The sequence below is a fragment of the Ptiloglossa arizonensis genome, chromosome 3 (assembly GCF_051014685.1).
Source record: "Ptiloglossa arizonensis isolate GNS036 chromosome 3, iyPtiAriz1_principal, whole genome shotgun sequence".
NCBI classification, from domain to species: domain Eukaryota; kingdom Metazoa; phylum Arthropoda; class Insecta; order Hymenoptera; family Colletidae; genus Ptiloglossa; species Ptiloglossa arizonensis.
The window spans coordinates 23,954,539-23,981,809 of NC_135050.1; the positions used below are offsets into that span (position 1 = coordinate 23,954,539).

General features: G+C 45.4%; 1 protein-coding gene across 2 annotated transcripts in view; it reads right to left on the minus strand.

Moving 5' to 3' along the window:
* The window catches only part of LOC143145006 (uncharacterized), a 643,697-nt gene that overhangs the window by 429,328 nt on the left and 187,098 nt on the right, over positions 1–27,271 (minus strand). For both annotated transcript variants that reach the window (XR_012991574.1, XM_076307961.1), the window contains exon 3: positions 15,459–15,548. Coding sequence is in view for 1 of the 2 variants with exons in the window: in XM_076307961.1 (XP_076164076.1) it covers positions 15,459–15,548 (90 nt within the window). In the remaining variant the exon portion in view is untranslated. The remainder of the gene's footprint in view (positions 1–15,458; positions 15,549–27,271) is intronic.

Sequence of the window (27,271 nt, forward strand, 5' to 3'; positions counted from 1 at the left end):
CTCGAGAGGCATGCGGTGCTCGTTGCGGCAGCCCGCTCGACATGTAAATTTCGTAGACGTAAAACTCGGAGCCGCGAGCCACGCGAAACGATCAAGAAGAATGCGTTGGTGAAGCACGGGGTAGCGACCACGGCAAGTAACCGGGATCGGGGGACAGTTGGCTTTACGGACGATCGGAAACCACGATCGATGAAAACATCGGGGGACGTCCAACAGCGATCCTCGATCGAGGTGGATGAAAAAGGATTCGAAGACCTTTGGTTATTTTTCGGTAGCAGTGTCCTTGGTAAAGCGCATAGGGGACACAGTCGTTTCGCAATTTAGGGAAAATGAAGGAGTTTACTGGGTTTGCAAGTTTCTTTCGCCAACTTTTACAGCTGTATTTTATCGACGAATGTAATCGTCCGAGTGATTCGATTTTTTCTTCAAATATGGAAAAGGTTTGGAACATTGACCAGGTTACGGTTTAAATCTTCCAAGACTTTTCCTAGGGTAAGAGAGAAATTTCTTTTTCGTACGCGAAAATGTAGTTTGAACTCTATAGGATAATATAGAAAAGAGTTTCACGAAAAAATCGAAAAGGGCTCAAAGCAGTAGGGTTACTCTACACTTGGTCGTGTACAATGATAAAAAATACAGTACTCAATGGATTGTATTCTTCTGAATTCTTCTTCCATCGAATGGTACCCGAGTCCGCTTTCTGGGGTCATCTTCGACCTTCTCGCGCTATAAAATTAGAAATCCAAGTACCACGCATTCCGAACATTTTTGCCTCGGAGCTTTTACACGTACAATGAAACGCTCGAAGTTTATCGCGAAAGGAAAATACACAGATCTCTGTAAAACTGTCCTCGTCGTCGTTCGCTCCGACCGATCGCTCCGACGTCACGACGTCCTCGTTTTCGCCCGATCAACGTCTAACACTGCCAACGGTGAACGTATTCCCATTTCTACCTGACTACTATATGTGCGTACGTTCGAAAATAGAAGGGGAAAAGTCGGATTAATTTACGAATATAATAAATATTCCGTTCCAGTAATTGTCACCGAATATCGGGGGCAAAAGCGCCGTTAATAAACGAGTAACTGTCCGCACCGATGGCAATTTTATTAACACTAAAACCACCGAAGACGAACGTACTCTCATTTATACCGGACTTGGTGCGTACCTTCGAAAATAGAAGGGGAAAGGACGAATCAACGAATTAAATGAATTTCGATTTCGGTAATTGTCACCGAATATCGGGGACAAAAGCACGGTTAACGATCGAGTAACTGTCCGCAACGAGTGCAATTATATCGATACTAAAACCACCGAAGACGAACGTACTCTTATTTATACCGAGCTTCGTGCGTACCTTCGAAAATAGAATGGAAAAGAACGGATCAACGAATTAAATGAATTTCGATTTCGGTAATTGTCACCGAATATCGGGGACAAAAGCACCGTTAATGATCGAGTAACTGTCCGCAACGAGTGCAATTATATCGATACTAAAACCACCGAAAACGAACGTACTCTTAATTGTACCTCTTATTTGCACATACCTTCGAACGTGGTAGGGGAAAAGCAGAATCGATTCACGAGTATAATTGGTTTTCCATTTCGGTAATTGTCGTTTAATATTACTGGGGAAAGCGGTGTCAATAATCGAGTAACTTGGAAATGAAATTCAGAAGCTGAACGTCGAACGATGACACAGAGCAAAATCGTCCCTTTGGTGGTACCGGTGTCAATCCAATGTTAAACTCGAAACATTCGGATACCCCCGAGTCTAGCCGCTCTGGATACGGATTTTCCAGGTCTGGGTTAGGTCTGGGTTAGGTCTGGGTTAATACTACGGAGGAAAGCGGTGTGAATAATCGAGTAACTTCAAAAGAATATCAGAAGCTGAACGTCGAACGATGACACAGAGCAAAATGGTCCCTTTGGTGGTACCGGTGTCAATCCAATGTTAAACTCGAAACGTCCGGATACCCTCGAGTCGCTCTGGGTACGGATTGTCTGGGTCAATACTACGGAGGAAAGCGGTGTGAATAATCGAATAACTTGAAAAAGAAATTCAGAAGCTGAACGTTGAACGATAAGCACGTGGAGCAAAATGATCCCTTTGGTAATTCTGGTGTCAATCCAATGTTAAACTCGAAACGTCCGGATACCCCCGAGTCTGTCCACTCTGGATACGGATTTTCCAGGTCTCGATTGGTAATGGCCCTCGCCCCTCCTCCGATGATTATAATTCGAAATGGCAGGGAGCGTATACGAGCGGGCCGAGTTTAACGCGTCCGTCGAACATATTACCCTTCCCGTTATCGCGTACTCGGCGTGCATCTCTGAGCTATCTATCCGCGGGATGATGCATCGCGCGCATCGTGCAAAACGCTTTCGAAGCGGCGCGCACCGGCTTCCCTTGCCCCGCCCGCGCGAAACACATAGAAAACGCACCGACAATAGATATTCCGCAACGCCCACGTTAGCGGGAGACAAAGGCCTGAATGGCCGGCAGATGCACGGGTTGCGCCGACGTAATGCACCGACGTCCGTCGATTTAGAAACGGAACGATGCGCTGTAGGTACGTACGTACCTACGGTTCGTTTATTCGTTCTTCGTGACGAAGGTGCGGTACGTAACAGGCACGAACGAACGCGCGGGCCCGGGCCCCGGGCCCCGGGCCCCGGGCCCTGTGGCGCGAGGTGTACACGACGACGTGGTCCCCGTGTGTTCCTTGGGCGTCGCGGCCCGACGTGTGCGTCCCCCCCTCCCCTTCCCTCCCCTACCCTCCCCCCCGGGCACACGTATGCGCGTAAAGTACGCAGGCAGCGCGACGGTTACGTAATTCGGAGAAGAGCACGCGGCCGGAGGAGCGACTCGGTGACGACACCTTCTTCGGAGAGAAGAGAAAGAGCGGATCCGGGAGTGTCCACTCCGCGCCGGTACACGGCCCAGCCCACGTTCCACGATCGCCGTTTCTACTATTCGAGAGACTGGGGAACAGCGAGGTAAAGGAACGGGGGGAAACGAGCCACGGAGAGAGATTCTCGGGAAGAGAACATTTTAGAGAGAGAGAGAGAAGCGGAAATAGTTAGAGAGAGAGAGTCGGAAAAAGAGTCAGAGTGAAAGAATCGGAGAGTCGAGGAGAGAGTCCAAGAATCGAGAAATTAGGGAAAGTCAAGAAGTCAGGGACAGAGTCAAGGAGTCAGGAAGAGTAGGAGAGAGTGTCAGAAAGTCAGGGAGAGAGTCAAGAAGTCAAGGAGAGAGTCAAGGAGTCAGGAAGAGTAAGAGAGAGTATAAAGGAGTCAGAGAGTCAGGAAGTCAGGGAGAGAGTCAAGGAGTCAGGGAGTCAGGAAGAAAGTCAGAGAGTCAAGGAAAGATAGAGTCAAGGAGTCAGGCAGAGCCAGAGAAGGAGTCGGGGAGTCAGGGAGTCAAGGAGTCGGATAGAGTCAGAGAGGGAGTCAAGGAGTCAGATAGAGTCAGAGAGGGAGTCAAGGAGTCAGATAGAGTCAGAGAGGGAGTCAAAGAGTCAAATAGAGTTAGAGAGGGAGTCAAAGAGTCAGATAGAATCAGAGAAGGAGTCAAAGAGTCAGGGAGAGAGTCAGAAAGTCAGGTAGAATCACAGAGAGAGAGTTAAAGAGGCAGAAAGTCAGGTAGAGTTACAAAGAGAGGCAGAGAGGGTGTCGGGGAGAAAAATAACGAAAAAGAGATTCGTTTCACCGATACAGTCACAGACAGTTTTCCACCGCATTCTAATTAGAGAGACCAGTTTCTACGGATCGTCTATCAGCGTCGAGGTCCCGCTGAGTCCGCTACCGAGCAGACCGAGAAAAGCCCGAGGAGTTACAACCGAAACGTATGGTACCGTGGTCCCGGACTTCGGTGGACGGTGCCCGTAAACCGGTCGAAGGTGTCGGAGTATTCACGAAACACCGTTCGGTGAAACTGAACTCGTGAATCGGAGGTACAGCGAGGATAGTTGGCTACCGCTCTCGAACAACACCCGAAGTACCCTTTGGCTAATTTTTGAACGACCGATCGATCGAAGATCGTGATCGACGTTCGCGTTACGGGCAACGCGGATAGAAGACAAGTGGAAACCGTACGATCGTGGTTAACGGAACGTATTTTCGAGCATAGGGGCACAGAAGGAGTGACCATCGTTCGAACGACACCTGGAGTACCCTTTAGCTATTTCTCGGCCGGCGGACCGAATAAAACCACACGTAGGAGGCAACTGTAAATCGTACGATCATGGTCGAGCTGGAGGGACACATTCCCGATAAGTACGAGGACACGGTGAGAGTAAACGACACCTCGAGTATCGTTTAGTTATTTTTGGACCAGCTGACCAAATAGAAACATAAATAGGAGACAACTGTAAATCGTGCGATCACGGTCACATGGCTGGAGGGACACATTCCCAACGAGTACTAGAGAAACGGAAAGACCGGCTACCACTTGAAAAACACCTGGGAGTACTCTTTAGCTACTTTTTGACCAGTCGACCGATTAACGATCACGGTCGGTCGTCGATGTCCCGTAGCACGAGCATGGACGACATAAATAGGAGACACCTAAAACACTCCAGTCACGGTCGAACTACAGGGACGCGTTCTCAAGAAGTATAGAGAGCCGGATAGACTACCACTTGAACGACACGTGGAGTACCCTTTGGCTACTTTTTCAATAGTCGATAGATCAAAGATCGTGAATCGTTGGTCAACCATAATTCGAGCACGCACCTCGTAAACAGAAGACACCTGTAACGCTCGTATCGGCGCATTCGATACCCGACAAAGCTACCCGCGACAACCTTCAAATTATTCTCGGTAACGACAAGGCTTACCACGAGAAGCCTTGTTCTCGCTCTACAAGAACAGGAACCGGTAAAAGCTTTAGGGAAGTCGTATATCACGAAAGAGCGACACGTATAGTCCACGATCGTACACAAAGTACACGACGTACAGTCCATGTACAGTCAGTGACTGTACCGGGACCGTATACCGACAACGATCGAAATGACTCGTTCCTCCTTAAAAGGAAGCTTTTACGTGGCTCTTTAATCGGACCGACGCTGCGTACAGAAAAAATACCGCAAAATGGATAATTCCGTTCAAATCGACTTCGCGTTCCCGCCATTCGTAAACCGTTAATTACAAGAAGAGACGCGCGTTCCATCCTCGCTTTAACTTCGATGCAATTTGTCTCGATCTCGGCGCAGTTTCACCGTGTCGACCATCCGGGAAAAACGATAAATTTCACGCGTCTCGAGGAAGATTCAACAACGAATCGCGAACTCTCGGGTGGACAACGAGTGTTCACGTACAAAGCCAACGGGCCGTTACACGCCAGTTTTCCATAATCGCGCGATTTGTTTACGAGCTATAAAACGATCGAGTCGTCGGTTTCCACGTAGATCGAACGTTTTGAAAAAAATCAACGATCGGCGCGATAACACCTAAACGAAGAACACCGGCGGCACGGAATCGGCGAGCGTGTCCAGAGGGATCGCGTGGGCGGCTATTTGCCTATTTACCCACATCCGATGAGAAATCGAAATTAGAAATCAGGGAGATGTAGGTGCAGATCCCTGGTATTCTCAACGACGTGAAATCATGCTCATCGATCGCGTGATCGCGGAGCGTTCGAGTGTCATAAATTCTTCCGTTCGACGCGCAAGAACGGAACGCCGATGACGGTGCGGAGACTCCTGGTGATCCTACTTTTCAGCTTGTCCCGGTTTCCACATTTCCGTCCGATTCAATCTGCATCGCTATCCGCGCGATTCCGTGACCAGCATTCGCCCAACGATCTCGATAAACGTTTTCCCGCGGAGACGTTAACAGGACTCGCCGAAAGTCCACGAGAGGGAGAAGTTAAGACGATTCGCGAAACGAGGATTCGATCGTCGTTGAATTTTTACCAGTAGGAAACAACGAATTTGCGACTAGGTAAGGTAACACTTGCCAGAGGATCGATTAACCTTTTCTGAAGGAGGGAAGAGTCTTAAACGGAGAGTGTAAAATTAATACTAAGGGTACGAATCTGCGAGGATAAAATTAATATTAAGGGTACGAATCTTCGAGCGTGAAATTAATTCTAAGAGTACGAATCTTTGAGCGTAAAATTAATATTAAGAGTACGAATCTTCAGGGGAAAATTAATATTAAGAGTACGAATCTTCGAGCGTAAAATTAATATTAAGAGTACGAATCTTCGAGGGTGAAATTAATATTAAGAGTACGAATCTACAAGGGTAAAATTAATATTAAGAGTACGAATCTTCGAGCGTGTAATTAATACTAAGAGTACGAATCTGCGAGGGTAAAATTAATATTAAGAGTACGAATCTGCAAGGATAAAATTAATATTAAGAGTACGAATCTTCGAGAGTAAAATTAATATTAAGAGTACGAATCTTCGAGCGTGAAATTAATTCTAAGAGTACGAATCTTCGAGGGTAAAATTAATATTAAGAGTACGAATCTTCGAGAGTAAAATTAATATTAAGAGCACGAATCTCCGAACACGAGTATAAAATGAACATTAAAGAGAGTAAGAATCTTTGAATACAATTTCATCGAAAAGGAAGTTACAAAGCATTTATTTTTAATTTTCCGTTCAATTTGTTAAAAATTCTATAGAAATACTCCCCCGAGTAACATCATTGCTTAGGAATGTTATCAACGAATCAAGTGATATTAAACACGATGCTTCGAAGAGTTACGCGCATACCTCTAAAACTCGTGGAGCTTATTCAAACGAGCGAAAGAATCTTCGCGAATACATGCCCCGAAACTGATGTACTTATCAAGTTATGGATGAGTTCTCCCGTGTTACATCTACGGAGCAGCAGATGTTTTATGCGACTTCCTCCCATTTCGAGGTAAATTTTAGCTCCCCGTCGTAAAGAAACGCGTGGTCATTGCTGGTGTCCGCATTCTTGTCAGTATGTTCGCACCTAAATGGTAGAACTAAATAACCCGTTGTAGTGTGCTTCGTGAACAGATAACGGATTCTATCTTCGTTATCGGTCGTGTCTCGATAAGTACTGAAAGTTACTCATTTTTCGAAATCGCGACGATTGAATTCTTACAATTCAAACTCCAAGTTTCCACGGATAAAAAGTTGTCCTTCTTTCGTTTGTTAGTCAAAATATCAAGATCGAAAGATTTCCCATCTACTATATGTCGACGCCATTGAGCTTCGTTAATGCGTCATTATCAAAAGGTCGAGAGTCTACTCGACCTAAATCTTCTCCAGTATACTGTTGTGAACAGCATAATCCAGCATTCGATTAATTACTGTTCAGTGGTCATGGTTGTCGAAGAGTTACTAATCTACAACCCTTACCTCGAAACGTCCACGTACAAATCTATCGCCATATTTAAATTTGTAAAATTCTAATTCCAAGCTCAAGCGTATAAGTTCTCCAAAACTTACACCTACGAAAAAATTCCTCTCGTCTCCATTGACGTCACAGTTCACTTTTCATCATCGCGAAAGCATCAAAAGACCACCCTTCTCTCGAAACGTCCACGTACAAATCCATCGCGATATTCAAATTTGAAAAATTCTAATTTCAAACTTAAACGTATAAATTCTTCAAAAGTTACACCTACGAAAAAATTCCCCTCGTCTCCATTGACGTCACAGTTCACTTTTCATCATCGTGGAAGCATTAAAAGACCACCCTTCCCTCGAATTGTCCACGTACAAATCTATCGTGATATTTAAATTTGTAAAATTCTAATTCTAAGCTTAAAAATGTAACTTCTACCTACGAAAAAATTCTCCTCGTCTCCGTTGACATCACAATTCACTTTTCATCGTCGCGAAAGCATCAAGAGACCACCCCTTCCTGGAATCGTCCACGTACCCTGCAAATCCGGCCCGTCGCTGGACCGAAATCCTTCGAGGTTGTCCGATACGCCGAAACGCCCGGAGAAGATCTCGCGGCGAACGCGTCTGTTTATCCCGGCAACGGGATCGTTAAATCACTCGAAAGCTGCAATATATATCCGGGCACCGAGGTATCTCTAACGAGCATTCGTATCGTCTCCCTCGCATCGGTCAGGAAAATCCGACGAGCAATCAAACGACGAAAGATTCCACGGCTACCAAAGGCAGGCGACGAGAAGTTGCGAGCAGGGAAGAAGAAGCCACGATAGCCACGATGGAATCCACGACTATCGGAAGCGATCGCGAAATCTTCGAGCAATAATTCACCCCCTCGCCCTCCACCTCCGTATCCCTGTACGACGACGACGACGACGACGACGACGACGACGAGGAAGACGACGAGGAGGACGATGGTCTCGTAGACTTCGGGGAGAAGACCGCTGCCGCCGCATCGTTGAACAGTTAATGCTCGCATAATACGTGCACGGCACACACGAGCCGGAAGGGGGACGGGTATTGTTACTAGTTTACGTACCGTTATTTTGTTGCAGTTGACAGAAATTCCTTAAAGTACAAAGGTTAGCTATCAGCGAATCTACCGGTTTCACGGAAAAACGTACACGCGCTCGTGCGCGCTCGCGAGCGGCAGCGTTCATTTTAGCATCGCCACAGGATGTTGACCTCTTCTCGAGTTACCGCCTCGATGATTCCAGGTCGATCTTAACGTAATTCGATGTTCGTGGCACCGCACGTATCGAACAAAGTTATTAATTTCGATCCGACGCCGACGATAGAAAGGTCGCGAATCTCACTGTCCGCGATTTTTACCAGCACTGGCGACACCTATAATTAATCGGTAAAGGAAACGACTACGCGGATCGAATAAATATTATCGAGAAAATCATCATCGCGATGATTAATTGTTCACCGTTCCGGTGAACCTGTCCGCCGAACACCATTAGTATACAAATTATACACTTTTTACGCGCGTCGAGGTAGATAGCTACGTACTGGAACCATGGAAAACGGTATTCTCCGCGTACGTAAGACCTTGCTCCGTAGCAAGATAACGTTTCGCGCGAAATCCGGCTACGTTCGTGCGAGTGAACCACGCTCGGATCGGATGTTACTCGTTCGACGCAGTGAACGACGAGTCGAATCGATCGCGATCGATGAACCAGTGGATACGAAATTGGTTCAAGTTTAACACGGTGTAACCGATACTTGCGACGCTAGAGCGAGCGAATTGGATCCGAAACTCTACGAATGCGGAGTATCCGAAAGTTGACGACGAATCGTCGAGAGAGAACTCTCGTGGTGATGTATATTTTGTAGGATTGCTTGTACGCGGTTAAATACATCTCACAAACCAGATAAACGCAAATGTGGAAAAGAATCGCGATATATTCCATTCGGATCGATTTGTCTTTAGTTCGATCGTCACGAGAGAAATACACGTTCTTCGAACTTCGAACCGTCATTGGTGAACTCTCAGAGATGTTTCGAGCTCGGGAAATTTTTGAGATCACGAGATTTTTCAAGTTCGGAAGATTTTTTGGAGTTTGGATGATTTTTTGAGCTCTGAAGGTTTTCCAAGTTCGGGAGATTTTTTGAGCTCTGGAGATTTTCCAAGTTCGGGAGATTTTTTGAGCTCTAAAGGTTTTCCAAGTTCGGGAGATTTTTTGAGCTCTCATGATTTTTCAAGTTCGGGAGACTTTTTGAGCTCGTGGGATTTTTCAATTTCGGAAGATTTTTTTAGCTCGTGGGATTTTTCAAGTTCGGGAGATTTTTGAGCTCTGAAGATTTTTCAAGTTCGGGAGATTTTTCGCACTCGTGGGATTTTTCAAGTTCGGGAAATTTTTCGAGCTCGTGAGATCTTTCAAGTTTGGGAGATTTTTCAAGCTCGTGAGATTTTTCAATTTCGGAAGATTTTTCAAGCTCGTGGGATTTTTCAAGTTCGGGAAATTTTTTAAGCTCTGAAGATTTTTCAAGTTCGGGAGATTTTTGAGCTCTGAAGATTTTTCAAGTTCGGGAAATTTTTCGAGCTCGTGGGAGTTTTCAAGTTCGGGAGATTTTTCGAGTTCTGAAGATTTTTCAAATTCGGGAGATATTTCGAAATCGAAAGATTTGTCAAGTTCGGGAGATATTTCGAAATCGAAAGATTTTTCAAGCTCGTTAGATGCCTCGAGCTCGCTAGGTTTCTCGACCACGGTACCCGAGTACGCCGAAAAAAACGCGAGCGGTTCCCGCGGTCTAAATATCCGCTGGTCGCGCGTAATTACCGCCGGTGGCCGAATTAAAATGTAAACGTCAAAACGAAGACCGGTAGGGCGATGCATCTTCGCCGTGCCGCGAAGTCTTTACACACAATTACGCGCGCCACGTGAACGAAGAGAAATATTGCGGCACGGCTGGCCGGTGCACGGCTGGCGACGTGCAGGTTACCGGTACCCGCGGTAATATCGCATTGCGAACAGCCAACGGAGAAAAGAGGATGGTCGAGATTAGTTCCGATTGCCTCTGCGCCGTAGAGTTATAGAAGGGTTGCCCGGCACGGCCAGGCATCGATCCACGGCTACCGGCTTCTGCCCGTTAATGAGTCATGTTTAATTGGCGTGGGAAGCCCACGGCTACGTCCACCTAACGGAATTGAACCGTACCCGATGCAACAACAGTGGTTCCAGCGACGTAAATAGCCCTCGCCGGCTCGCCTCCGCCCGCGATCGACCTTACATACCCGTACCACGCCGGAACGCTTCGAATAATGGAACGAAAGAATCCCTAATTGGAAGCAAATCGCGCCTGTCGAACCTCGCGTCGAGTGCTTCGCGATATCGATCAAAATGCTCCTTGAATCGCTACCGGTGAACAAACCGTACTTCCAGTCTCCGTGCTACGTTTCGGGGAATTCGAATTCCAAACGAGGATTTCGATTCTTTTCCATGGAAATTGTTCCATACTCTCACGATACTTTTGAAAGAAGATTGTTTTACATTCACGATTTGTGCATCTTGTTTAGACTGAAGTATCTGTGAGTTTTTATACGAATAATGGTAGAAGGGTGAATTTTGTGATTCCTTTTGGACGGTTTTGACACGAATAAGGGTAGAAGTGCGCTTCTGTGACTCTTTTTAGGTGATTTTGTTGCACGATTATTTTTAACGCGATTTATTTACAGATTTCCTGCTCGCGAAATGGAGAATAACAAGCTTCAAGTTTCAAGAGTCTTCTCTGGAATCGTCTCGTCCTCGTAATGTATCGTTTGTCCGTGCTGGAAGTTAATGTAACAAATTTGACCGTTTCTGTATTTTTTTGTTCCACTTTGTTGTATTACAAAATTAAAAACCCGAATTCCACACGATCGGGACAAGTCTTGTCCAAATTCCTTCAGGGTGTAATCGAACGGAAGAATACGCATTATGGTTATCCCTTTGCATTTTAAATTTACCGTTATGGAAAAATTTAACACGGACGAAATATCATGGATAAACATTCTTATTGCGATAGAAAATATTTGTGACCAAAATACAAAACATTAAAATTCTTATTTCAATATTTCCTGTACAATACTTTTATCCAAAAAATGAAACACCATCGATGGAACTTCAAAATTCCTATTTTAATATTTCTATTCAAAAGATAAAACTCTACCGATGAAAAACCAAAACTCCTATTTAAATATTTCCTCTACGATATTTCTATCCAAAAGATTTTAAGATCGACGAAACATTAAAATTCCTACTTCAATATTCCCTCTACAATATTTCTATTCAAAAGATTTACAGATCGACGAAACATTAAAATTCCTACTTCAATCCTACCTATACAATATTTCCACCCAAAATATAAAACCCTATCGATGAAAAACCAAAATTCCAATTTAAATATTTCCTCTACGATATTTCTATCCAAAAGATTTACAAATCGACGAAACATTAAAATTCCTACTTCAACACAACCAATACAATATTTCCATCAAAAATATAAAATACCCCATCGATGAAAACCAAAACACTAAAATTCCAATTTCAATATTTCCTCCACAATCTTTCTATCGAAAAGATAAAATCCTATCGATATAAAAGCAAAGAATTCCTATTTACACGCGACTGATATTTTCCCCACAACATCGGTACCCGGAGCCTCGATAGATTTCCCTCAGTACCCGTCGCGTGAAATCGAGCGTCGACTACGGTTCGCCCCGTGGTGGTTAAAGGGTTGCCACGAAACTCGCTCCGCGATCGTCTGGCTCGAGAGGCGCTCGTTCCGAACGCGTTCGAACCGCTCGCGAGAAGCGACGCCGGTGTTTCGTCGGCCGGCTCGACGACAGCCGAGGCATTCGGCGTCGAATCGCGATTTCTCGGGCGACGATTTAACGCGCGGCGTCGTAACGTTCGCCGAGCGGAAACGGCGCGTCTACGCGCGGCAGATGGTACGCGACAGGGGCCGTTTCAAAGGATTACTGTTACGCACGAGTTCCCGGGAGGCTGGTACACTCGCGCGGATACCGGGCGTACCGGTATGCAAATAAATGGCATCAAGTGGACGCATTAAGAAAAAAAGCTCGAGCACGCGCGCCCGCGCGCCCCGCACAATACGCTCGCACACGCGCGACCGGCACAGCGCGTGGCTGGAAGCATTGTCTACGGAGTCTAATCACGACTCGTGCATTTACGAGCCACCGGTTAGACGGACGCGGAGAACCGCCACGGAGAAAGACTACCTTTTGCGAGAAGGCGGTTCTCGTATTCTCCGCGTTGCCCGCACGACCGTGGTAATATGCATCGCGAATACCAACGCCAACAGTCACACCCATCGCGGGGCCCGACCCTGTGGGTGGCGCCACGTACCCGCGAATAAGTCCCCGCGATACGTACAGGCCATCCAACCTCGCCTCGCTAACGACTACGAATATCTCCGGCCAGAGATAATACCGCCTTTGTGCCGACTTCGAGTACGTAATAATCGAACGATACGAGCTACAGAGTTACAGAGAAGCATTCGCGGACCACGAACGATACACCGAACAGTAGCGATGTGCTTTTCTTTCGTGGGAGGATAGAATCGGAGGGGGATCGGGATATCAAATTGGAGCGTTTTGGGGTTGGAGGATGGGTGTGATTTGGTTGCTGAATTGGAGTTGTCGAGGGTACTTATTTGGCTGAAGTTTCTACCGTTGTACGAGCGACAGATGGTGTGTAACAGAGAAATATCAATTTGAGTACAATATGTTGTTGCGGATGGATTACTCGAATAAGTTTTGGTAGATAGGTTGCGACAATGTTGAGAGAATGTAGGTGAATAATGCTTGAGAAATTGTGGGTGGTAGAGGAGCACATTGGCTGCTCCAACAACCGCTAAGCTGGATTAGGTTGTTGAGCGGTTTAAGTATAGAGATGTCTAAGAAGATCGACGATTGCTTCTTTTTGTAAGTCTTGTAATACGTTGAGGCTACCCAAGGCACAATTTTTTGAGTGTATTGATGCAAGAAAGTGTGGAGAATATTTCTTATTACGAGGTTGAAATACAAAACATTTGCCACCCAATAGCCCAAAAAATCCATACAAAATAATTCCTCTGTCCAAGTTCCTTCTCGATCTCCAGAAGAAAAAGAATCCCTCGATCGAGTCCTCTGTCTACCAAACTATCCTAGATCATTGTCAATCTCTCCTTTGTGTAAACTTTCCAATATAATAAATCTACCCAAAAACAAAACATTTGCCACCCAATAACCCAAAAAATTCATACAAAATAATCTCTCTTCGTAAGTTCCTCCTCCACCTCCAGAAGAAGAGTCCACCAACGATTCCTCCTCTCCATAAATCCTCTCCTAGGTCATCTTCGATCTCTGTGTAAACTTTCCAATATAATAAATCTACCCAAACACAAAACATTTGTCACTCAATAACCTAAAATATCCATACAAAATAACCCTTCTTCCAAAGTTCCTCCTTCACCACCTGAAGAAAAAGAATCCACCGATCGAGTCCTCCGTGCTCCGAACCATCCAAGATCCCCATCGATCCCTCTCAATCCTCCCAATAACGCAACGTAACCTCTCTGCAGATTCTTCGTCGGCTAAATTCGAACGTACCCTCGCAGAAACTCTCGACCGCGAGCATTGTAAAGAGAAGAAGAAGAAAAAAAAACAGAATTCACAAACGAACGAAATCCCTTACAAAAAAGCGTGGAGGTATCGGCGTCGGGGCAGGTTCATCGGTGCAATCGTTGCACGATCGCGCGACTAAATCGACGCCTCGCCTCGCCTCCGCCTCGAGTCGGCGTTAATCGTCTTTCCGGGAGTGACGCGCCGACATACCGCCGGTTTCTTGCTAACAACCCTGACGCTCCCTATTAGCGGCCCATATATACGAGCCGTGCAATGGCCCGACGCGACGCGACGCGACGTCGACACACAGCGGCCGCCGTCGCAATTCGGGTGCCATCACGTACACCGCGGAATCGAGCGGGTTTCCATTCGCGGTCGATCGACACGCGCGCGCGCCCCTCGGATCGATACCGATCGCGCGGACTCGGCGTAAACAAATGGAGACACGCTTCGCGAATGGTCCGCGCGTACCGTGGAAAAACAACGGCACGTTGCACACGGCTAGAGCACCGAGCGTGCTTCAAATTTGTACACGATGCAAACGACATTGCGATTCCCAAACCGCTTTTTACCAACCGGTCGAGGAGGAGCACTGTTGCCTTCTCGCGGTGCCGGACAACCTCTCGACCGATCTCGCTACGCGGATTAACGTTCGCGAGTTAATGGAAAACAACGATCGTTCTTTTTAACGCGACGCGTCCTTGGATCGAGTCTGAGGGGACGTTACACGTACTGGATCTCGCGTTTACGGTTTTCGGTGTCATTTCAGAAATCGTTAGTGTAACTGTGGCGGTTTTCGGAGCGAGTGAAAATTCCGGACGCGGAATTCTGTGGTATTCTCGACCCGAAACCGTTCAAGGTCATCCGTGATTACTTCTGTGCGTGGAATTCTACACCGTTCTTGACCTCGAATCACCCAAGGTCATGGACAATTCACTCTCTACGGGGAATTTCACACTAGCCTCGATCTCGAACCGTTCAAGGTCATCTACGATCACTTCTTTCGGCGAGTCTTCCGATATACCAAGGCTACCCGAAACACTATTTTTCATCACCCAATGAAAAACACGAAAATGAACAATCCCATTTCCAAAGTCCCTTCTCCTTCATCCCTAACGGAAAAGGAATTCAGTATTGCTCTGTCCGCCGAAAATTATTCAAGGTCATCGACGATTACTTCTCCTCGCAAACCTCACAATTTTTATCGTTCGATGACCGTGAGAAACCAGGGTAGAGAGTACCAGAACGAACAATCCCACTTCCCTGGGGAAAGTCTTTGGAAACTTTCCTCCGCGTGAAAGAACACAAGGAGACGTTAGTTGGAAATCGTTGAACGATCGATAACTCGCGACGTTGGAATCGATCGTTGAAATTTTCGATCGTCTATAGAAGGATCAATTCTTTTCCGCGACGTCCATCTATCAACGAAACAGTGAAGATAGTCTACGTACCTCCCTAGACGTTGGTGCCCCCAGGACGCAGGGGCTGTCCGGGCGGCGGGGCGCACTGGCCCACCGCTTGCTCGAGAGCTCGCTCTCATCCTGAAACAATAAACGTGACCTGTAATTAGACAAGACGAAGGTAAAGGCGATAGACGGTTAGGCCTGATGAGCGCTATTATAGCAATCGTAATGGATCCCTCGGAAACGAAATTGCTCTTCGCAGAAAATTAGCGAGGGAACAATGGCAGGGGGGGGGGCACGACGAAGAAGAAGGGGGACGACTCTGTTCTGCCTCTCGACGACTACGGACTACGAGAATCGTCCCGATTCTTCGAACTTCAAAATTCGTCTACGAATGTTTCAATCGATGCGCTAAGTTCCACGGAAGAAACTCGGGACTTTGTAGTGTTTGTAAATTATTCGGTAATCTTTCGAAATTGTTCTTTGAGAGAAATTAGGGAATACTGTCTCTCGGTGTTAGAGACTACAAAAGTATCGTAATTATTCCAACTTAAAATTTGTCTTCGAATATTTTTGCAATTACTTCGCTAGGTCTGTCAAAGAGACACGGTGGTCACAGTGATTGTAAATTCGAATCTTTTTGCAATTACTTCACCAGGTCTGTCAAAGAGACACGGTGGTCACAGTGATTGTAAATTATTCGGTGATCTTCCGCAATTATTCTTCGCGAAAAATTGGGGAGATAACAATGTAAGGGAATACTGTCTCTCTCTACAAAAGTATCGTAATTCTTCAAACTTAAAATTTGTCTTCGAATCTTTTTGCAATTACTTCACTAGGTCTGTTGAAGAGACACGGTGGTCACAGTGATTGTAAATTATTCGGTGATCTTCCGCAATTATTCTTCGCGAAAAATTAGGGAGATAACAATGTAAGGGAATACTGTCTCTCGGTGTCAGAGACTATAAAAGTATCCCAATTCTTCAAATTTGAAATTTGTCTTCGAATCTTTTTGTAATTACTTCACCAGGTCTGTCGAAGAGACTCGGTGGTCACAGTGATCGTAAATTATTCGTTGTTCTTTCGAAATTGTTCTTCGCGGAAAATTAGAGAGATAACGTCAGAGAATACTGTCTCTCGGTGTCAGAGACTATAAAAGTATCCCAATTCTTCAAATTTGAAATTTGTCTTCGAATCTTTTTGCAATTACTTCACCAGGTCTGTCGAAGAGACTCGGTGGTTACAGTGATCGTAAATTATTCGTTGTTCTTTCGAAATTGCTCTTCGCGGAAAATGAACGAGGAATCCACGAAAGGAGGCCTGCGTGCTGTCTCTCGGCGTTCGAGACTACGAAAACTATCCCGATTCTTTCGACCCGAAAATTCGTCTTCGAATCTTGCTGCGATCGATCTCCCAACATCGCGTCGAGGAGACGTGCCCCTTCGCGTTGATTGTAAATTATTCGTTGTTCGCTCTACACGCGCGGTTCTATGATTTACGAGCACTTAGGGCCTGCCATCGCGCGGACAACGGTTTTCCATTAAAACTCCGAAACCGTGCGACGCGTTTGGACATCGCGATGACCGAGCACCGTTCAACGGATCGATGATACATCGTATTTATACGCGCTTACGTTTTCAGGTTCCGTCGAACGACTCTCGATAAGCGTTCCTTAAAAACTGTAGTGGTTTACGACCGCGATATTTCACTTTTTCTTCTCCACCTCGATCAAGATCTATCGTCGGATTCGTGACGAGCGTAGCCAGAAAACTAACTCGAATCCCCTGGGTAAAGAGTGGAGATAAATAACGGGTGTTGTGTTGCATAGTGATTGAGTATACCTTATACCTGGTACACCGAAACAATAAATGCACCCGTTACTTCTCCCACTGCACCGTCAGATGTACCCCCACTCCTTGTACGCAGGATTCGGGTTATTCTTCCGCTTACGCCGCTCGTGACATCCTAAACGCACAATCCTAGGGGTATACCTATTCTATTGGCATACCAGGTGCGAAGTATAACGGTACAGTTAACTACAATGCAATAGGTACACCCGTCACTTCTGCCATTCCTCTTCTACTGTCTTCCATCGCTTTTCATACACGGAAGTTGGCTTATTTTTCTAACCACATTGCTCGTAATATCCTACACGAACAATCCTCAAAGTATACCTTATTGGTGTACCAGGTACAAAGTATAACGGTGTAACTAATTACATTACAATTAGACACCCGTTACTTCTCCCACTCCGGCGCACGGTACTCCCTCGTTCCTTGCACAGGGGATTCAGCTCAGTTTCTTAGCTACATTGCTCGTGATACCCTACACGAACAATCCTGAAGATTTACCTATTGTATCGATGTACCAAGTACAAAGTGTAACGGTGTAGCTAATTACAATACAATAGAACACCCGTTACTCCTCCTGTTCCGGTACACAGTACTCCCCCATTGAACAGAGGATTCGGCTTGTTTCTCCATCTACGTTGTTCGTAATATTCTACACGAACGATCCTGAATATCTACCTATTCGATCACTATAGCAGATACAAGGTATACAAGAATACACCTAACTACAATAAAACAAAGCACCCATTACTTCTCTTATTCCGGTACACAGTTCTCCCCCACTCCTTGAACAGAGGGTTCAGCTTATTTCTCCATCTACGTTGTTCGTAATATTCTACACGAACGATCCTGAATATCTACCTATTCTATCACTATAGCAGGTACAAGGTATACAAGAATACACCTAACTACAATCAAACAGAACACCCATTACTTCTCTTATTCCGGTACACAGTACTCCTCCACTTCTTGAACAGAGGGTTCAGCTTATTTCTCCATCTACGTTGTTCGTAATATTCTACACGAACGATCCTGAATATCTATCTATTCTATCACTATAGCAGATACAAAGTATACAACGATACGCCTAACTACAATAATATATAACACCCGTTACTTCTCCCACTCCTTGCACACAAGATTCGGTTAATATTTCTCGCCACGTTGCTCGCGATATCCGTTCGTCGCTCGCTCTAACGAACACTCGCGCACTCGCTGTCCGACACGGACCACGAACAAACAATCGAGCGCAATTTTCCATCGGCGTCGGTGGCGGCGGCGCCGACGCAAATCGATGCGACTGCAAACGCCTCGGAATTACATTCTGCGACACGATTAAACCCGCGGCGTTCGTAGAGCGTGCCAGGAAACGGCGGGGGCGCACTAATGGATCAATTATACCAGTCATTTCGGGCCGAAACGAGAGAAAGAGCGGGACGGTATGCGCGCCAGGGTACACCGGAATAATTAAGATCGCATCGCGCTGCGGTGTCAACGTGAATCGCTTCTGCGCGAAAAGCCCACGGTCTACGAACCGGAGGAGACGTATATACGTGTACACGTCGGTTCTACACCGTTCTCCAAAATCTGGTGAATTTCGAACACGAGACACACCGAACGTTCCTCTCGATAACGGTTATCGGTCGTTTACCCTCGAGATGTACAAATGAGAATTAATCACTTCGGACCGGTACAACCGTGAAAGTAATTTTTCTAAATACGGGATGATCGCAAAATTTGTCTTAAATTTATTCTTAAATGATTTCTATGAATGAAGTGTTCATTCTAGGAATGAAGGAATTATACGTATATTATATATTGGAGGTTGTTTCTGAAGAAATATTTCTAATTTTACTGTGTCTTTCAGCGTAGACTTTTTTCAAGATTCGCCGAAGAAAGAAACCGAGGGTTGTCCACCACTTTTGGATATTAAATGTGTTCTTCGGAACTTGTGTCGTACACGTGAATAAGTAAATGAATTAATTTCTCGCGTGTCTGCTTCGCGACTATCGAATAAGTGTCGGTGAAACCACGAGACTGATTTTCGGAACACCCTGTACCAGCTATGCACGTTCCGTTTCGTCTGATTGTAGTTCGTGTCCCGCAAATATACCGCGAACGGGGAAAAAAAATGCATTATGCGTATTTACCAGTCTTTTTACGCCTCGTTTTACGATAGAATACGGTGTCTGCCTATTGACGTTGCACCTGCGCATATTTGTCGAGATTACCGATAGATTCTCCTTGTTACGAAATCACGGTCATGCTACGATAAAGTGGGTGAAATAATAGCTTTCGACTCGATGCGAAGGAGCGCGATATAATTAAGCCGAGAGACGTGGAAATTTACCGCATTCGGAGCAGAGTTGCACAAAGTAACGTGGAAGCTTAATAGCGCGGCCAACGTATATATATATATATATTTTCAGATCGCGTTTCGTCCGATAATATTGCGCAGAACGTTCGCAGATATCGTGACAATAACGCTATTTATCGTAACTGGGAAACGCGTAAAAATATTTCACAATAAATAAAACACGTGCACGGGTACACTCGATACGCCGGAACGAAAATTATTTAACACAGAGGGGGACATTGAATCGTTCTTCCGTTACTCTTTGTATCGAACAACATACCTGAGAATATTTTTTCCGTACCAACGGTTGCTCTTGAGATATTCCATAATGTCAAGACACAAGAGACAACTTGTTTAAGCACCTACAAACCTACTCTTCGATGCAAGAAACATTCTGTATACACACGTACAAATCTACTCTTCGATGCAAAAGACACACTGTGTACACACTTATAAATTTACTCTCTGATACAAAAAACACTCTATATACACACCTATAAATCTACTCTTCGATACAAAAGACACTCTGTTGTATACACACCTACAAATCTACTCTTCGATGCAAAAGACACACTATATACACACTTATAAATTCACTCTTCGATACAAGAAACACCCTATATGCACACAAATCTACTCTTCGATACAAGAGACACTCTGTATACACACCTACAAATCTACTCTTCGATGCAAAAGACACACTGTGTACACACTTATAAATTTATTCTTCGATACAAGGAACGCCCTATATACACACCTACAAATCTACTCTTCGATACAAAGGACACTCTGTTCTATACACACCTACAAATCTACTCTTCGATACAAGAGACACTCTGTATGCACACCTAGAAATCTACTCTTCGATACAAAAGACACCCCGTATACACACCTACAAATCTACTCTTCGATACAAAAGACACCCTACAATCTACTCTTCGACGCGAACGCTCCAGCAGCTTGTAGGTCACTTCCATCCATCGACAGCTGCGTAAGGTGTACAAACTGTGGCACTGGAAGCCGTATTTTTTCTCAGTGACGGAGCAATGTTCATCGACCGGGGTCTGTCGGACCCCCCTCGGACCCAAGATTAAACGTTCCGCGTGTATCGAAGAGTCGTGAAAATCGGTTCTGTAATAGTTCTCGACGACCGTAGACCTCACTCGACGATAGTAATTCCGTTCGTCGAGTTAGCACGACGCTTGGAAAGAGCTGTACGAGGAACGCGCGTGCAGACGTAACGCGTTTCAACTCGAGCCCGCATCGTCCGGGAACGCTCTTTTATTATACCTGTACGCGGTCTCGAGCGGCCGTGCACGCGAGCGCAGTTATTAAAACGTTAAAACAATTATGCCCGTCTCGTGACAGACACTGGACGGGTAGAGACGCGACGCGCTCCGGCAGCAATTATAGCGTCGTTTCTAGATGCCACGGTGGAACGTCGACGTCAACGGGAGTGACGCGGGAGAGAACGACGCCGCTCGTTGGATTATAAACGGAAATCGAAACCATCTACGAAACCCCGGATCACGCGACGTAAACGTAAATAGGGATCTAGACTTGGAATTATCGGTTTTCGATCGGACCGGCACCGTTCCCGCGGAATTCCCAATTTTTCAAGACCGATCCTGTCGATAAATTCTTTCGAGCGAACCGCGATTGCGTGAAATATTCAATCGACGTTACGGAAGAAGAATCGACCGATTCGATCGATGGACCGGGATTCGACACTTGGATTCGTACCGGGAGATTGATTCAACGTGCACGAGAATCGCGAACACAGGTCTATTGGAGAATTGGAGAAGTGAAAATTAATAAATTCATTTTTTTGATAGTTTACACAAGCTTCGAGGACAAAGATTGCACGTTGCGCAGCGATGGAACAGGTAGTTCGAGGAGGTACTTACAGCTAGAGAGTTAGATTTTGATATCTTTCAAGTGGTATCGACCAGGAGAAACCGATAGATGACGTTTACAAGGATCGATAACACGAGTAGAAATGACGAGTAATGGACAGACTGTGGACACGTGTTGGACGATGTTTCCCGCGTTTGAGAATTTTTATTCCACGTTCTTTGTGCATCTTTATGGGAAGAATCGCGATAAGAGGACAAAGAATACAATTCACATCGATTCGTCGCCTTCTGCACTTTCCGCAAGTGCAGTCAATGACGATACAACGTTGTTCGGTGCTCTAAAGTAGGTGTTGGACGAACGTGGAAACGACAGAAGTTTGGGTGTCTTTCTTTTTTCTTCCTTAGCTGGAAGAAAAAAGTTTGTTCTCCTTCTTAACTGGAAAAGAAGCTCTTTTATCCATCTTAGCTAGAGAAGAAACTCTTTTTTCCCTTCTTAACTGGAAAAAATCTCTTTTTTCTTCCCTAGCTAGACAAGAAGCTCTTCTTTTTTTCTCAGTTAAAAAAAAAGCTCTTTTATCCTTCTTATCCAAAAAAAGAAGCTTTCTCCTTCTTAGCTAAAAAAGAAACTCTTTTTTCCCTTCTTAACTGGAAAAAATCTCTTTTTTTCTTCCCTAGCTAGAAAAGAAGCTCTTCTTTTTTTCTCAGTTAAAAAAGAAGCTCTTTTATCCTTCTTATCCAAAAAAAGAAGCTTTCTCCTTCTTAGCTAAAAAAGAAACTCTTTTTTCCCTTCCTAACTGGAAAAAATCCCTTTTTTTCTTCCCCAGCTAGAAAAGAAGCTCTTCTTTTTTTCTCACTTAAAAAAGAAGCTCTTTTATCCTTCTTATCCAGGAAAAGAAGCTTTTTCCTTCTTAACTAAAAAAGAAACTCTTTTTCCCTTCTTAACTGGAAAAAATCTCTTTTTTCTTCCCTAGCTAGAAAAGGAGCTCTTCTTTTTCTCAGTTAAAAAAGAAGCTCTTTTATCCTTCTTATCCAAAAAAAGAAGCTTTCTCCTTCTTAGCTAAAAAAGAAACTCTTTTTTCCCTTCCTAACTGGAAAAAATCCCTTTTTTTCTTCCCCAGCTAGAAAAGAAGCTCTTCTTTTTTTCTCACTTAAAAAAGAAGCTCTTTTATCCTTCTCAGCTAGAAAAGAAACTCTTTTTCCCCTCTCAATTGGAAAAAATCTTTCTTTGCTTCCCTTCCAGCGAACAAAAAAGAAGAAACGTTCTCCCCCACGACGCTCTGACACCGATCCAACAACAAGGGTTAACTCTCGAAAGAGGCAACGCGTTCGCGTCGTCGCGCGTTACGTTACAAAGTATCTCACTCGCTCGCTTACTTACTCGCGTTCCCGTGACCGAAACGACGATCCGTAGAAATATTTTCCAGCGTTTCGAAACACGCGATCCTCGAAACATCGCAGATTGCGTAACGCGGCAACGGAACGCGGCTGGCTGGCTCGTTTCGCGGCACATTTTCGATATCGCGCGATTAACGAGCGTGTTATCTACGGATTCGAGACGCACGGCGTCGCGTTCGCGAGACGTCTTTGTCCCCGCGAATCGTTCGTAAAATTAGAGAGGAACGATTCCGAGGCGTAGCTAACGGGGTGAAAACGCGTTTTGCTCCGCGGTTCGTTATGTCTGCCCATATTCCGGGTGCCCCGGTGGCGTTATTATCCCCCTTATTATTATTACATATTGCATTATTACGCGGCGGTTGCAACAGCCGTGGCCGATGTTACGTTTACTTTCGCTAGATTTCTCCAATTTTCCGTAATGCGGCGTGATTGCCGCTGAAATTGAATCGGCTCCTTTGGACACGGCGCGGGCATTAACGAGCCCAAATATAGGCGCGTTCGTCGTCAAAATGCATCGATTATGCCACCGCGCGCCAGACCTGACTCGAAAATTCGTACACGGGACGAGCATACGCATTTCCGGGTTCGAAATCGATAACACGATTTCACCCCACGCGCGGGGTTATTGCTTTGTTACGACCGAGAAGACCCACCAATTGGAGCGAACGATCGAATTACCCTGAAAATTTACAGAAATTACGCACGTTTACATTTTCGGAGCTATTCGTATATAATGGTGTACTGTAACTTTTCTTCTTTTTTCTTCCAGAGCTTCGATTATAGTTTCATACGTATCTAATGGTTATTTGCTTAACGATTATTTGTTTAGACGGCTACGAATGAAACTATATACTTGGTCCAAAACGACCAAATATTTTCAAGAAAGATTCTATTATTTTAACTTACTTTTCTCTAGGTCAGAAAAGACCCAGATTGGTACAGCGAGGATCGGCTACCATGCAACATCATCGACCAGAACGACAGAAGATTAAAGTATGGACGTTAGAGAACGATCATTGACCGAAATTTAGACAACGGAGAGTAACATTTTGTAGTTTATTTATATTAAAATCAGTGCTCGCGATACACGGACGATAATTGGTATTTGACATTGTCTTGTGAGTGGTTTCCGTGCTGCTGGAAACGTACCACGATTTTCAAACGACTAACAAGCGACCGTCACGAGAAGCCCGACACGATCAATCGCTAGTTGCACGAATAACCAAACATCGCGACACGTTGGTTGACAAAGCACACAATTTGAGGGGTTTAATACGATCTACGTGATAGCGGCTCCAACCTGGAGTAACGATCGGTGGGCTTGAGATTAAGCGACTGGACGATGATCTTGGTCCACAGTGATCTGTCATCCAAGACTTCAGACCATGGACGAACAAGGACCGAAGCTATTTCGACTTCGTTCCAGATGCGTACAAAGGGCTCTAACATCGATCTTCGACAGTTGCAAGGATGTTTATTCGCGAATCATTGTTGCTGCTGGAGTTCAACCTCCATCTGTGACTCTCTTAACAATCCACGATTCGAATTTTGGAATATTAAGCGGGACACTGGAAAGATTCGGACATTTGAGCGATCGTCGACCATCTTTCCGATCTGGACTCCAACTAGAAACCCTAACTCGCTCGTTAACGATCTATAATTTCAATTTTCGAACATTAAGCGAGGCACTGGTCTACAATTGCAAAATTTTGGACATCTATGCGATCGTCGATCATTTTTCCGATCTGAATTTCAACTAGAAGCACTAACTCGCTCGTTAACGATCTATAATTCTAATTTTCGAACATTAAGCGAGACACTGGTCTACAATTGCAAAATTTCAGACAACTATGCAATCGTCCACAATCTTTCCGATCTCAACTCTAGTGACGGATAGTTACAAACTCTACCTCGCTCGTTAACGATCTATAATTCTAATTTTCGAACATTAAGCGAGACACTGCTCTACAATTGCAAACATTCGGTCATCTCTGCGATCGTCCACAATCTTTCCGATCTCAATTCTATTAACAAGTAACCACAAAGTCAACCTCGCTCGTTAACGATCCACTAGTTCAAATTTTCGAGTATCAAACGAGACACGGATCTATAATCGAGCGAACACTCGTACACACCAAAGCGACCGTCGACAATCTTTCCGATCTCGACGCTCGATCTTCCGTTTCCCCTCGATCCTCGCGTAAAAATGGTAGCCAATCGTCGACCGTTGGTATTCTACGAACGCGTAGCTAAGCGAGTCCCCGGCGATCGTCGATTTCGCAAACGAGGTAGCAATTTCACGGGCTGCGGAGCAAAGTCGTAACACGACGAAACACGCGGGTCTCGGGCTCGGTCTCGGGCTCAGTCTCGGGCACGGGCTCGGGCTCGGGCTCGGGCTCGGGCGCTGTGGTCGCGATTAAATGCAAATGAGCCACGCGTAAAAATGACCACCTCGAAAAGGAAAATTCCTAATTAACGAGCCTGGCGAACGAAACCCGGCTCGCGGACGAAGGTGGGTCTTAATTATCAGCGAACGCGGACGCCCGATCTCCCGCGTTTATGAACGCGGACACGAACCACCGGGCTGCGCCGCTTCGGTCCGCTCGAGCGGTACGGAGGCGTTCACGCACGGTACCGGCCGTCTTCGCTCGTTCCCACGCCGTGTCTTTAAACTCGTTAATGGATTACGATTTTTTTTTATACGGTAACATCCCCCACTCCGCTATCTCCTCTGACCCGAGCACCGGCGAAAACGCGTACCGCGAACCGATTGCCCCGCGTAATCCGTTTCGCGCGCCGCGTTACGCCGATCCGGGCTGGACGATAAATTATAACTTTCGGTCATAAAAACGGGACTATGAAAGTGATTTGCAACGCGACGGAGAGAGATACGTGTGCCCCCCTCCCTTGCAGCACCGCTGCCCGGGGCCCCCTTTGCGCGGAATACACCGAACGGGGCGGCTTTGGAATAACGTATGAAATCATCGACGAATGCGTGCATGCGCGTCCGCGAGTAAGCGAGCGAACGAACGAACGAACGAACGAACGAACCGTTCTCCGCGTGCAGCTGGTAGCAATAAGGAGGTGAAACTCTTACGTAACACGGGGCATTAGCGGAATATTTATAACGTTAATCGTGCAACCGCGCTGATTACGCGGACCTCGCTCGACGGACGTGCGCGCGGGAAAGGGCAATCCTCGGTAATCCGATTTCGCCCCCGATCGTTTCGGCGACGTTGCTCGCGACAATTTTCGACACTGGGACCAACGTACCTTTTTTCTTTTTTTTTTTCAATTTGTATAATATGTAGCATAATGTAGTACAATGTGGGGGAAATCTATTTGTAGAATGTTTTTGATTTTAGAGATTTGTATTTGTAGATTTGGCCCCCGATCGTTTCTACGACGTTCCTCGCGACAATTTTCGACACTGGGACCAACGTACCTTTTTTCTTTTTTTTTTTCAATTTGTATTAGGTGGACCGGAAAGTAATGTCGTTTCCCGACATTAAATTCAAATACATAAATTTTTAACGAGTTTTTATTTTTAATCAATGATATAATCACCCTCATTATCAACAACCTTTTGCCATCTAGTGTGCAAATTTTCAATGCCGGATCGATAAAAATCAATTGGTTTTTGAGCAAAATATACAGAGATGGCATTTTGAATATCATCCAAATTTGCAAATCTTTTGCCACTTAGAAAGTGTTGAAGCGATCGGAATAAATGGAAATCCGATGGTGCAACATCGGGCGAGTATGGTGGGTGAGGCAGTACCTCCCACCCCAATTCATTAATTTTTGCCAAGGTTCGTCTTGCGCAGTGCGGTCTTGCATTATCGTCTTGCAGAATAACGCCTTTTCTGTTGACAATCGCTGGCCACTTTTCAATTAAAGATTTATTTACACGATCTAATTGTTCACAGTAAAGGTCTGCATTCACAGTCTGTCCAGGTTTCAGCACTTCAAAATGAACAACGCCGCGAATACTCCACCAAACACACAAAAGGGCCTTTTTGGGGTGTAAACCTGGCTTAGCAGTACTTTGTGGCGATTCATTTGGAGAGAGCCACTGCCTTTTGCGTTTTGGATTATCATAAAGAACCCACTTTTCATCTCCGGTGATCAAGCGATCAAAAAACGCTTCTGTATTGTGCCGTTGAAGCAATAAGTTGCATGTGGTGGATCGGTTAGCCTTGTTCTCTTCGGACAGATTATGCGGGACCCAAACACCTGCTCTGCTTACTTTCCCAATCTGCTGCAAATGTTCTTGGATGGTCGACCAAGGTTGGTTAAGACTGTTTGACAATTCCTCGATTGTCTGACACGGATTTGCTTCCACTTCCGCACTTAACACGTCATTGTCTAACGTTGTTGGTCTTCCTGATCGATACGAGTCGG